Consider the following 12,889-nt stretch of genomic DNA (forward strand, 5'->3'; position numbering starts at 1 on the left):
CCATTAGGATTTATTTACAGACCACCATTTGCAGAATTGCATGGGCATCCTGATACCATTACAGCATACATTCCTTATGTCTGGCTTATATCATTCTCCGGTGATGGTAAGGAAAATAATGATATTGCAAATCCAGTTGCACAAGGCATTATGTAGGAAGAACTTAAACAGAATTGTTGTCTGTGGTGGCAGTGCCATTCTTTATAAAGGCATTCAAGCCTAGGCTAAACCTGGGACATAAGTAAAGTGCAGGATTGCAAAAAATGATTCTTCTACTGGAAGACTACTATGGTCATGTACTCCTGAGAAAATTAGTTTATTATGAAATAATTTTCATTTGAAAAACCAGCCCAAGTGGGAAGGTAAGTTATTTTTACTAGCATAAGAAATCTAAACAGGTATCTACAAGACAACATTCCAGTAACGTTCTGATGTTTGTACGTAGAGACTGAAAATAACAACTGAACATCATTTGATATACGGGAGCAAAAATTGTCAGTAGTACAGCATTAGTCTGATATTCCTGTTACTTTGCATAGGGATAAAATATTACTTATTGCCCTTGTGGTTCCAGTTAAAAACAAGGTTTCAACCTTAAACACACTTAACACATAAGTAAACCCTAAGAGAAAAAAAAATCAAGACAGGAGTTTCCCACTGAGCCCTAATTCAAGCGTCAACCAACCAATAAATACTCTACAACAAATACACATATATTTTTTTAAAAAAAATAAAAATAAAATACATACAAAATAGCCTTTGAACAAATCTTTAACATTTTACATTTTTAAAATAATGTACAATACATTCTACTTTTAAAAGTTTGGATTGTCACCTTTAATATAACAAATCTTTACAAGATTTAGTAGCCGAAGAAGCTATAAAGCTCAGAGTGGAGTGTAACGGTCTCTAGCGTTTTTAGCACATCTATTAAAGACAATGTCTTGAATAAAGCACATAGATTTTGGGGCCAGTTTTGGAGCATATAGAAGGAAGGTGTGATTTTTGTCCCAAGAATAAGAAGAAACAGGCTAGCAGGTAACACCTGGTATAAGAAATTCCTTTGGGAACTGGCAGAGAATTCTATAGTTCAGCTTTGGTTACCAAGGGAAGGCACTACAATTGGAACGAACCAGAACACAGAACAAGCAGCTCAGGCTTACAAATTATTGTGATGCTACACCGGAACTCCCCTCCCATGAAAAAGAGGAATGTGGTAGGGCAATTGTTTGGGGAGAATCAACTGAATCTCGCTGCATACAGAGATTAGAGGTGTATCTATAATGACATTTAATATGTTATGGCTTTCTAACTTGACAATCACGTTAGCTGGCTTCCTATGTAGGAAAGCATGCTTCTCCAACACCATTCATATGCTACATTTCCCAGGCACAGGATCACACCTGTGTATGATCTCCATAGAAATTTCAAGCCAAACCAAGAGCTCTTTGCTTGCATTAGGACTCGTGTGCCATCTGCACATGGAAAAGCTTCACCTTTCATTTAATTGCCAAGCAAAGCTGAAAGCTCTGAGCATTTATTCGAGATCCATATGTGGAGTCCACTGCTGTGTGTGAAGATCTCTGGATCAAGATAAAAAAATAGTCACAAATCTCTTCCTTGACCGCTCATGCATTATAACAGTTACAAGACACGCTGCATGTGGGTATGTCTGCATTCTCAAAAGTAGTGGAATATAGAATTGGCGGTCAGGGTTATACCACCTTCCTAATACGATTATTTTACCGGTTACATTGACTACTTCCTGACTCATTCTCTAGAATCCAAAGCGGTAAGGGCACAGCCCAGCTCAAAACAAAAACAGCTGAGTTCAATTTAGGCCTGCAATCTGATGCTTGTTAAGCAATGCTGCAAACAATTTTCTTCTGAGCAATAAGTTTTGTTCCTGCTGTTCAATCTGATTTACCCCCCAAAAGTCTCTGAAGTAACATCTGTTTGGAAAAAGAAAATCACCTTTTGCCTATCTATATTAAATGAGATACCTAGCGTTGTCCAGTGGTCAATACACCAGTTGACAGGTCTATGCCGTTTAAGAACATTTTAATAAGGAAAACAAGAGATGGCTCCAACAACAATTACCATCCATCTAGTAGGAATTCAAATACTCATTACCTTTGGCAAGATACTTTATGAAATACTTTGTAAAAAAAAAAAAAGGAAAAATCCTACTGTAAAGAAACTTATCCTGAAAAAGGCTTTCTAACTAAAATATATTTATTACTGTTTTCTTTCCTCTAGAGGTAATACATGCTCTCAGTTCATTCAGGAATTGATATTCCATTTATAGAAATGGGTTTTAAAGTGTCCCAGAATAAAAAGGATGGAAAGAACGTAACAGTCAACAGCAGAAGCATACACCTTTTGAGAAAGCACCTCTACCGATGTCCTCCATACTTGGCCATCCAATCTGTTCTTCCATGTACTGGCTGTATGGGCGGGGGCCGAGTCAAGATGTTCATGCCTTTTGTGGCTGGGTTGTAAGTCGTTCCTGGTAACTGAGCCCGACCAGCTTTTGTTTCCCAAGCATATTCCAAGGGAAAAAAAGAAAACAGGAAGTTAATACAAATCAAGACTAACTAAATTGCTTCTCTCTTTGCTGAATGCATTCATATAAGAACATCTATAACCCCAGATAGCAAATTCTGGTGTTTACACAAAAGGAAGGGTGGGATCTAATATAACATTTCACTTGCATTAGTAGAAGAAGGAACAAAAAGAGTGTCTAATTATGCTAAAGATACGCTTCTCTACCAAAGCCACAATGAAATTTGTAGTGTTAAAAAAGAACATCCATAACAATAGCATGCTTATACATGCAACCAAACTGCTTCCAGAGAAGTTTTTTCACTTCAGGACAGCTAGGCTATCTCCATGCATCATGCTGCCAACTGATAAGGAAAGCTTGGAGCTTTGAATCTATGATCTCCTATTCTAGGCAGGCCTTCAGGTGGAGTGGCAGGACCAGGGATGCAGCCAAAGAATGAGCTGGTAAGATTGCATGATTTGGAATGAGACCCAGATGTGTGGTAGTGAAGTTATCTGTATCTTCTGAGACAATCATCACAAATCCTCAGAGCTACTACCGGCATGGCCCAGAGCTCAGACCAACCTGGTGGGGCATGCATGTGTGGTTCTATCATATGACCAGGACTGAGTGAGATACTGATAGAAAGACAAAAGACAGCCTCTCTTACATGCACAGAGCTAGTCATTCAATTCTCTAGAACGTGGCCACCGAAACTCAAAGACGGGATTAATTCCCAACTTCAGACCTTACATTAAAAAAAAAAATCTACCTGAACATTCATACAATGAAAAATCAAATAGTGAAGCTTAAACTGTATGAAACATCGACTGATTGTTACTGCTCACAACCACTGCAACATCCCTCTTTGCAGAAGACAATCTCTATCCCTCTTTGCAGAAGACCATCTCCGTATGTAATATGAACTATGTCAAATATACCCAGCTCATGTTAATGACAAACATGAACCATTCGTTCTATCAACATGAGAGGGAAAAAATGGTGAAATACTCATATTACCCCACCTGTTTTATTGAACAAAAATGAAATCTAATACCCACTAACACACATCCTGCTAAAAACAAAGGAATACAAAATATGATTCTTTCCTGTGTCGATCTTAAATCTTACTTTACTAATACCATAGACAGCAAAACAAAACAAAAAACAGATACCCTAAACTTCTCAGATTTACTTTGTGACTTTTCCTACACCAGTTTGGTGTAGTAGTTAAGTGTGTGGACTCTTATCTGGGAGAACCGGGTTTGATTCCCCACTCCTCCACATGCACCTGCTGGAATGGCCTTGGGTCAGCCATAGCTCTGACAGAGGTCCTTGAAAGGGCAGCTGCTGTGAGAGCCCTCTCAGCCCCACCCACCTCACAGGGTGTCTGTTGTGGGGGGAGAAGATATAGGAGATTGTAAGCCGCTCTGAGTCTCTGATTCAGAGAGAAGGGTGGGGTATAAATCTGCAGTTCTTCTTTTTCTTAGTCAGGTTTCACTTTTCACTGTTTTGGGTGGGGGGAGAGATCCCAACTTGATACAGACACTATATAGATGGATCTGCCTATATATTTAAACAGCATTAACCCTACCATTCTTCCATAAATCAATATGGCACTGCTTCTAAAGATGCAGCTCTGAAAAGGCTACCTAGCTTTTGGGAGGGAGTGACCCCAAAGTGCTTCATTAGACGTAGATGAAAAGTCCCAGGTGTCCCTCCTCTCATCAAGCTGCATAGGAGGGATGTCAGATGGGATTGTGCCTAACCAGGGGTTTGGTTTTTTGTAGCAGGAACTCCTTTGCATATTAGGCCACACACCCCTGATGTAGCTAATCCTCCAAGAGCTTACAGGGCTCTTAGTACAGGGCCTATTGTAAGCTCCAGGAGGATTGGCTACTTCAGGGGTGTGTGGCCTAATATGCAAACGAGTTCCTGCTACAGAAAAAGCCCTAATACTAAGGGGGAAAAACCCTGGTTATTCCTTTTATCAGTCTTGTGAGGTATCTCCTCAGCCTTCCATCTGCACCTCTGAACACTTCCTACAGATGAGCAAGTTGAAAGAAAACTCAGATTAAGACCGATTAAGATTAAAGGTTTTCTATTATGTTTCCCTTGGGAACTGCGAATGTCAGCACAACTCCAAAGAACAGTGAAAAATCCTCATACAAGGTACCACCAAGGCTAGGTCACCAGGAGGAAAAAGATTACAGATGCTATTGTCACTCTGGAAACCTAGGGAGCCATGGGTGTCATAGTTATTTCTGTGAGATGTTTTGCGTTTAGCTGGAGTGTGAGGTAGGGCCCAGAGGAAATCTTTGCCTGAAAAGGCCCATATTTGGACTTGCTGCTAAACCAAAACTTGAGGAGAAAAAACTCACAGTAAACTGAAGTAAGGATCCTCCCTTCACAGCAGTGAAGGAAGGACTCAGGGAGGAGCCCTCTCCTCACTTCCATCACATGACAGTTTGGGCAGGAAACACCAGCACTGAACGTGAGTGCTTCAAGCACTTGGAAAGTTCTGGAAAACTTTGAATTCCTCATTTGGTTCCACTTTTCACTGTTTGGTTAAGGGCAGCAACAGTTTCCATCTGGCTGATGCTCCTGTCTCTTACCCTTCTCCATCATGAGGCAGTGCTACAATGGGAAGTTTTAGTACCATCTACATAGATTAATTATTGTATTTTTATTATTTTAAATATAAATTTAATGTATGAATGTTGTTTTTATTGGTGTACGCCGCCCTGAGCCCTGTTCCACAGGGAAGGGTGGTGTAAAAACCAAATTCAATAAATAAATAATTTCTGTAACTGGCCTGCACACTCAACAGTCCCATGTTGGACTGCACAGAACACACATTTCTTGATTTGGGATTAGAAAGAAAAGCGGTTTAAACCATTTTGTCAGATCTCACAGTCTTTAGAGGTTTATATCAGAGCTGCAAGGCACAATGTGGACCCCTCCTGGAAAATCAGCTCCACACAATGGCTGAACTGTATGCTGCAGCTATACACATGAATTTCATCCTCCCACAGCTATGTGAACACTCTGTGTCACCACCAGTCAGTTGGTTGTGGGCTGACTACGACGTGTGCACTCTCCATGAAATTAGGGTAATACATGAATTGATCCATTCTATGCATTTCAGACATTATGTATGAGCAGTACAGAAAGCAGTTCTAAAAGCTATGCATTCATTCATCACCACCCTCGATGACACCACCATCAGTAGCAAGCAACTGAATTCTTGCTTGGGTTGATACTTTTACCTTTTTTTGTATCACAGACGGTAGGAAGCTCTGATAGATGGAAGAAAAGATTGGGGGGAAATATGAGAACATTTAGGTGGGGGAGGGAAGACAGTGAGCATGAAAAAGAATGTACAAGAACATGTTTACTCTATGAAGGAAGAAAAGACAGACCATTACAGAACAGTTATGGAGTTAAAGAAAACGCTGAACAGAGTGTTCTTGTTATCAAAGATTTCAGGTTTTCATGGCTGGTAACATCATTAGGGTTTGTAGAATCTTTCGGGCTCAAGTGCCATGTTCTACTGGAGAAAGTTTTCCTTCCAGACGTTTCATTCTCAGCTGCGGAGAACATCCTCAGTGGCGTTGCAGCCGGAGCAGGCGCTCTGACCTTCTTGGCTTCTTCACTCAATGCACAGCAGCCAAGAAGGTCAGAGCGCCTGCTCCGGCTGCAACGCCACTGAGGATGTTCTCCGCAGCTGAGAATGAAACGTCTGGAAGAAAAACTTTCTCCAGCAGAACACGGCACTTGAGCCCGAAAGATTCTACAAACCCTAAGAGTGTCCTTGCCTATCTACTGTGATGTTCTTGCCATAATGAAATGCATACATTTGCATACATTTCTTTCAAAGATCTGTTTCATAATTTAACTGAGCTTAATTATAAGCCTTTCTTCACACTTAAAGTAAATATTTCTCTTTTGGGATTTGCCCTAAAAGCTTTGCGTTTCCAAAATGCAGTACCCGCCTCTGACGGAGCTTACATGCCTAACAGCTTCATGCAAGGTAGAATGTAAGTGAGTGCAGCTCCAAGAAGAATGGTTGTGAAGGTATGACTGTTGAATTTCTGCTCACTAGAAACACTAAAGATACAAAATCTCCTTTTTGGATGGGGGAAGAAAGCCAGAAACTCTAGTTATGAGGCAAGGAATGATACTGGCAAACAGATTTATTTACAGCCCTGCATATTATCAGGTTTCTAAACTGGCAACCATTTTTAGGCCCCATTTATTTATATTCATGAACTAATCCAATTGAATGGGGATATTAAAGGCAAATACATATTCTGTGGTCTGCAGGACATATAAAATTATGTTTGAACACCAGATGAGAAGACCAGTCAGAATAGGTTATTCACATCTCTCATTTTTCTGTTTGTGTTTTCAAGTAATTTTGAAATAGGTTATTTTGCTTTTTAAGAAATCTATGAGCAAACAAAAAAGAAAGGCAGGGTTTTCACTTAAAATAGCTGCCACTCCTAGGGATCCTGCCTTAGGACTGCTCAGCCCTGCGTATCTTTTTTTAATATGCCATTTCCGCATCCCTTATATCCAGGTAGATACAACAAGCCACCTATAATAGGGAATCCATAAAACATGTTTTCTAGCGAGACCTTCCAGAATATGGAGTTTCAAAGTAAGTACTGCCAGCTTAACCAAAGCCCTTATCAAAATTAAAATTAAAGAACAAAAACACTAATATACATGCAAGTCTCATTTATTTCAAATTTACCTTTAAAAGGACAATACACAATTTTGTTCAGCAGCTACAAAGCATTCATTACCACTAAAAGGTCTAGTCTAAAAACACAGGGCGATTCATTCAATCTCTTCAGCATGTGAAGTAATGTCTGTCCGCTACTGAGGCTGTAACCATACATTTGACAGTTTTGTGAGCAGCAGAATGATCATTTTTATGTATGCAGTAAAAAGCTTCAGTTATATCAAACTGCTGTTAAAGCTGTTGATACTAGGGATCAGTACTGCTCTGACACAAGGACCCTTCTCCTGGAAGAACATTCCGCCGTTGGTGGAACAAATTCATGGGATTTTTTCACTGGTTATAAAAGGAGGAGAAGAGGAAGGAGAAGGAGGAGGAGACAATGATGATATTGGATTTATATCCTGCCCTCCACTCTGAATCTCAGAGTGGCTCACAATCTCCTTTACCTTCCTCCCCCACAACAGACACCCTGTGAGGTAGGTGGGGCTGAGAGAGCTCTCACAGAAGCTGCACTTTCAAGGACAACCGCCAGAGCTACCCAAGGCCATTCCAGCAGCTGCAAGCGGAGGAGTGGGGAATCAAACCCGGTTCTCCCAGATAAGAGTCCGCACACTTAACCACTACACCAAACTGGCTCTCACCAAAAAGGCTATTTTGGGATAATGGGACTTTCACAGACAAAACTCATGTGGAACTGGGGGCTGTAATTAGGATAGGACTTGGCCAAGACTTAAGTGAAAAAGCTGACTGGATCCACCCCACTGGGTCCAACACATAATCAGAGGTACTTTGGAGGAAGAAATTAGAACAACTGAGCATTAACTAGAGGAATTGAGGTTATGTCCAGTGTTTCCTCTATGCTGTTGACGTGAGTGGCTGCTTATTAACACAGGAATGCCCACTCAGTAGCTATCTGAAGCCACACAGGGTCTTGCACTGCCCATTGCCCATTTTAAGACTACAGCAGTTACATCCTGCTCAGGATATGAACTCCTAGAGAGCCAGTTTGGTGTAGTGCGCAGACTCTTATCTGGGAGAACCGGATTAGATTCCCCACTCCTCCACTTGCAGCTGCTGCAATGGCCTTGGGTCAGCCGTAGCTCTGGCAGAGGTTGTCCTTGAAAGGGCAGCTGCTGCGATAGCCCTCTCAGCCCCACCCACCTCACAGGGTGTTTGTTGTGGGGGAGGAAGATAAAGGAGATTGTGAGCTGCTCTGAGTCTGTGATTCAGAGAGAAGGGCAGGGTATAAATCTGCAGTCGTCTTCTTCTTTGCTCAGTTGGGAGGAAAAAAATTAGAGACAACACTGGCTATGGGTATTTGATCAATTAAGTTCCTGAACTCATCTACCCTGATTACTGTTTTTTATTCCTTTACCACAGAAGTCTGATGAACCTTTGCAAAATTATTACTATATAACCTTAGCTTCAAGAGCCCCATGGTGCAGAGTGGTAAAGCTGCAGTACTGCAGTCGGAGCCCTCTGTTCACGACCTGAGTTCGATCCCAGCGGAAGCTGGTTCAGGTAGCAGGCTCCAGGTTGACTCAGCCTTCCATCCTTCGGACGTTGGTAAAATGAATACCCAGCTTGCTGGGGGGAAAGTGTAAATGACTGGGCAAGGCAATGGCAAACCACCCCATAAAAAGTCTGCTGTGAAAACGTTGTGAAAGCAACGTCATCCCAGAGTCGAAATCGACTGGTGCTTGCACAGGGGACTACCTTTTTAACCTTAGCTTCATTAGAATGAGCCATTGCTGGAAGCTAACAAAACCTGAGTTAGAGCAGGCTTGTTTTTCCCACAGAATTGGTCAAACAGTCTCTGGTTACATAACTTGAGGGTCTGATCCTGACCTTAAAGGAATCAGGAAAGCTTAACAATTGCTTTTTCACTATACCGCAAGCAAGGCAAGCTTACCTGTGGCTGATGGCCCAAGCGGTGCTAGCTGTATCCTCTGACCAGCTGAACCAACTTCAGTTTTGTGAAAGGAAGGGATGTAGCCTCCGGGGGCATTGTAAGCGGCACCCACAAAGCCAGGGTTTCCTGTTGGCAAATACAGAGTTTTAGACGTCCTTCAGGGGGAATTCAGACAGCACTTTCTTATCAAGACTCAGATGATCCTTTTGAGACTCTAAAAGCTTTTATGGAAGCCTCCAAACATAGAAGTGTCTTCCTTTCTTTCGCATCCTGGTTCACCTCAGCTAGAGATCCAGTTAGACCTTTTGCCCACTTACTGTAGTAGTTAAAGAGCCCCAGACCACACTAGGGAGGGATCACAAAGGTTATATGTTCGTCCATACAAAAATATTTTTTAAAAACTAGAATCAAGGAGAAGGACTCTAGCCTAGACTGTTCTCTGACATGTTCATTTTCGACATGGAAAAAAAAAAGTATGGAAAGGCACACAAGAAACCACCATCAGAAGAGGAAGAAGACATTGGATTTATATCCCACCCTCCACTCCGAATCTCAAAGCAGCTCTCAATCTCCTTTACCTTCCTCCCCCACAACAGACACCCTGTGAGGTGGGTGGGGCTGAGAGGGCTCTCACAGCAGCTGCCCTTTCAAGGACAACCTCTGCCAGAGCTATGGCTGACCCAAGGCCATTCCAGCAGGTGCAAGTGGAGGAGTGGGGAATCAAACCTGGTTCTCCCAGATAAGAGTCCGCACACTTAACCACTACACCAAACTGGCTCAGGAGGCTCTTCCACCTGTGTGAAGCTTTTATCTCACTAAGGTCAGCTAAGGCTACCATAACGTGTGGCTCCTTTTCCACACTGTGTTACAGTCATGTCAAATGTGCCCCTGGTTCTCCTTCCCAGAGGAAACAAAGTGGAGCCCAATGTTAGCATTGTCCTGCACATCAGCCTGCCCACATGCAATCCCAAAAATAATTTTTTAATCATTATCTATCATCAGCTAACACCCATCGCCCCTACCTCAAACCAATCTTTTAAAATAACAAAATTGCAAAATATTGTTTTTTAGCCATAAATAAGTGGAAGTTTTTAACAAAGTAAAGATGGTTAATAATGCCATTTTTAAGGTTTAACATTGGTGGAATTTGAATATGAGAATGCTTTTATGCAGTCAGAAATTGTGGTCTGTGACTATGAGATTTTGTATATTGCTATTGCTGGTCACTTGACTGTAATACATTGAAATTGGAAAATCACAAAGTTTAAAAAGTAGTTTTAAAAGTAGTTTATAACATGGTACACAAAGAAGGGTGGGTTGTGGTTTAAAAAACAGTCTGGTATGAATTCCAAGTCTTTTCTTTGTCAAGGCCAGGACGTTTGTAACAAAGCAGATTTACTAATGCAGGTTCAGTATGTTTGAAACAGACCTCAGGTGAGATCAGGGAAGACTTTCTGCAACGTATCAGTAGCACTGGACAGAAGCCCAACAGCAAATGCCATGTTACAAGCAAATCTCAGGGGCGTCTAAACTATGTTATGTTTGTCCTGCTTATGAAGCAGGGGTCAGGGTTAAAAAAACAACACAGAGACTTCTATATCCATTCTCCCTGCTTAGTTCATCTGCCATGATACAGAAATGACCGACAATGTGGACTGCCTGAAGGGAGACGTTTCTTTGAACAGCCCAATGCAACATACAGGTGACTTCTGTCTATGCAAAAGCTTCACAAGTCTGCCCCTCTCTGCTTGTTTAGACAGAATTTTGCTGTCACATGGTCCATTGCCAGGAGGTCCCCTTCGCCATGCAAAAGTGCTGCAAAAGGCGTGGCAGCATACATCTGACTGCTCTGATTTTACGAAGATTAACATGCAGGGCAGGTTTCTCTAGTGGTCATTCACAATTAACCACAATAAAGCACTCCAACCGCACAGGGTGGCATCTGAGAACACCTCTACTTCATGTAGGTATTCACCATATTCACAACCCTTGAAGAGATTAGCATTTTTGACTAACCAATGGTGGGAAGAAGGATAGACCTAAGAATTTGCAATGTTTACCATTGGGGAGCTACATTAAGCTTGAATCTGTGGATAAACCACTCATATGGAGTTTAGCATAAAACATCACGGCCACTATTGGAGGCCATAATGCTGAATAGCATCTGGATATACACTGCCTCCTGGAACCTATGAGAAGGGGGGGGGGGACCACCACTAGTGACTGCATGGCATGAGCTCTCTGCACAGATAAGCTGGCACAACTCACTGAGCCTAGTGGGGCCCCAATGAATTCTAAGTTCTGCGATGGTTGAAGCCAGGATTTCTCCCAAATAATCACAAGGCCAAACAACCCCAGGGGTCTCAATGGCAAGCTGAACATGCTCCCCTGGGGCCTATTTTGATGTATTAGCTAAAAGCCAGTCATCGAGTTAAGGATATATTAATATGTCCCTTCAATCTAAGATGGGATACTACGGCTGACAAGCATTTAGTATACACACCAGGAGTCGCAGCAAGCCCAAAGAACAGAACTATATACTCATTCACTGGAATCTCAGATATTTCCTTCATGACTGATGTACAAAGGTATGGAAATAAGCATCCTTTAGGCCCAGGATAACCAACCACGAGAGAGAGAGAGAGAGAGAGAGAGAGAGAGAGAGAACAGTCTCCCCACCTCTGTCCCATGCTGTTTTGGTTAGGAAAATGTCAGTGCCAGGCAGAGGGGAGAGCTCTCTAAGCTCTAGTAAGCCTCAGCTTCATCTCCACAGCTGGCCCATGCACACTCAGTCTCATATAGGACTCCATAGAAGCCATGAAGATGAACTACAGGCAACAACAGAGCACATGAACTTTGATATGATTCAGGTATTTCCACCATAATCTGACAAATAGGTTCATAATTAAAATTGATGACATGAAGCCAACAATCAAAAGCAAGAAGTGGAAGACTCCATAATATAATCTAAAGCGCTGAAAAAAGAAGATCTGCGTCCACATTTCCATCCAGAAATTCCTTCTACACAAAACTTCACAGAGCTTTCACTTCTGTGTCGTGTCCTCTGTTCACTCAGCAGAACCATCCTGCCTTTTTCCCAAACATGCACCTCAGAACAGTGCAAGCCTCAATGAAATTACATCCTTCCCCAAGGATTCGAAACTAAGCTGAAATGGGTTTGAGATTCATAACCAATAGGCATTTAACTATTATTCTAAGCTGCAGCAATAATATTCCAGATGCATGAAAGCTTAAAGCAAATTATTCAGGATAAAGTTCACAGTGGAACAAAGTCTTTACACAAGGCTTGAATAAGATCTGTTTGGCCTCCAACTTATTTTTCAATTACAACCCACCTCTTGAGAGACGCAAACGGTCAAACAAATCAATAACCTACTGCAATACACAAAGCAGCCTCCTACTCATTTTTGTGCCTGGGAGGAACTTCCACATGCACAGGCTCTTTCTGTTCTACCCTATTCCTAAGCTTGATTGTTTTAATTACCTCACCCTATTTTACCTGGGAGCATTCTCTTAGCCCTCCTGGCACACTAAGAACTAAGAGTCCAACTGAATCAGACCAGTAGTCCACCTAGTCCATCGTTCTACTTCACACAGCAGCCAACCATTTGCCCTGGGTGGCCAACAAACAGGTTGCAGAGGCCAAAAACTTTCCTTGATG

The 12,889-nt window shown here is 41.9% G+C and overlaps 1 protein-coding gene across 2 annotated transcripts in view; it reads right to left on the reverse strand.

The window, feature by feature from the left end:
* Positions 1-287: 287 nt before the first annotated feature.
* MAK (male germ cell associated kinase) overlaps positions 288-12,889 on the reverse strand; it is a 40,994-nt gene continuing 28,392 nt past the window's right edge. The window contains exons 13-14 of one of the 2 annotated variants that reach the window (XM_060244210.1): positions 9,208-9,333; positions 288-2,530 (exon numbers count right to left, since the gene is read on the reverse strand). In XM_060244210.1, coding sequence (XP_060100193.1) covers positions 2,397-2,530; positions 9,208-9,333 — 260 coding nt within the window. In that variant the 3' untranslated portion in view covers positions 288-2,396. The remainder of the gene's footprint in view (positions 2,531-9,207; positions 9,334-12,889) is intronic. The other variant, XM_060244209.1, reaches the window with a different exon arrangement.

This window comes from Heteronotia binoei, chromosome 7 (genome assembly GCF_032191835.1).
Source record: "Heteronotia binoei isolate CCM8104 ecotype False Entrance Well chromosome 7, APGP_CSIRO_Hbin_v1, whole genome shotgun sequence".
Classification (NCBI taxonomy): domain Eukaryota; kingdom Metazoa; phylum Chordata; class Lepidosauria; order Squamata; family Gekkonidae; genus Heteronotia; species Heteronotia binoei.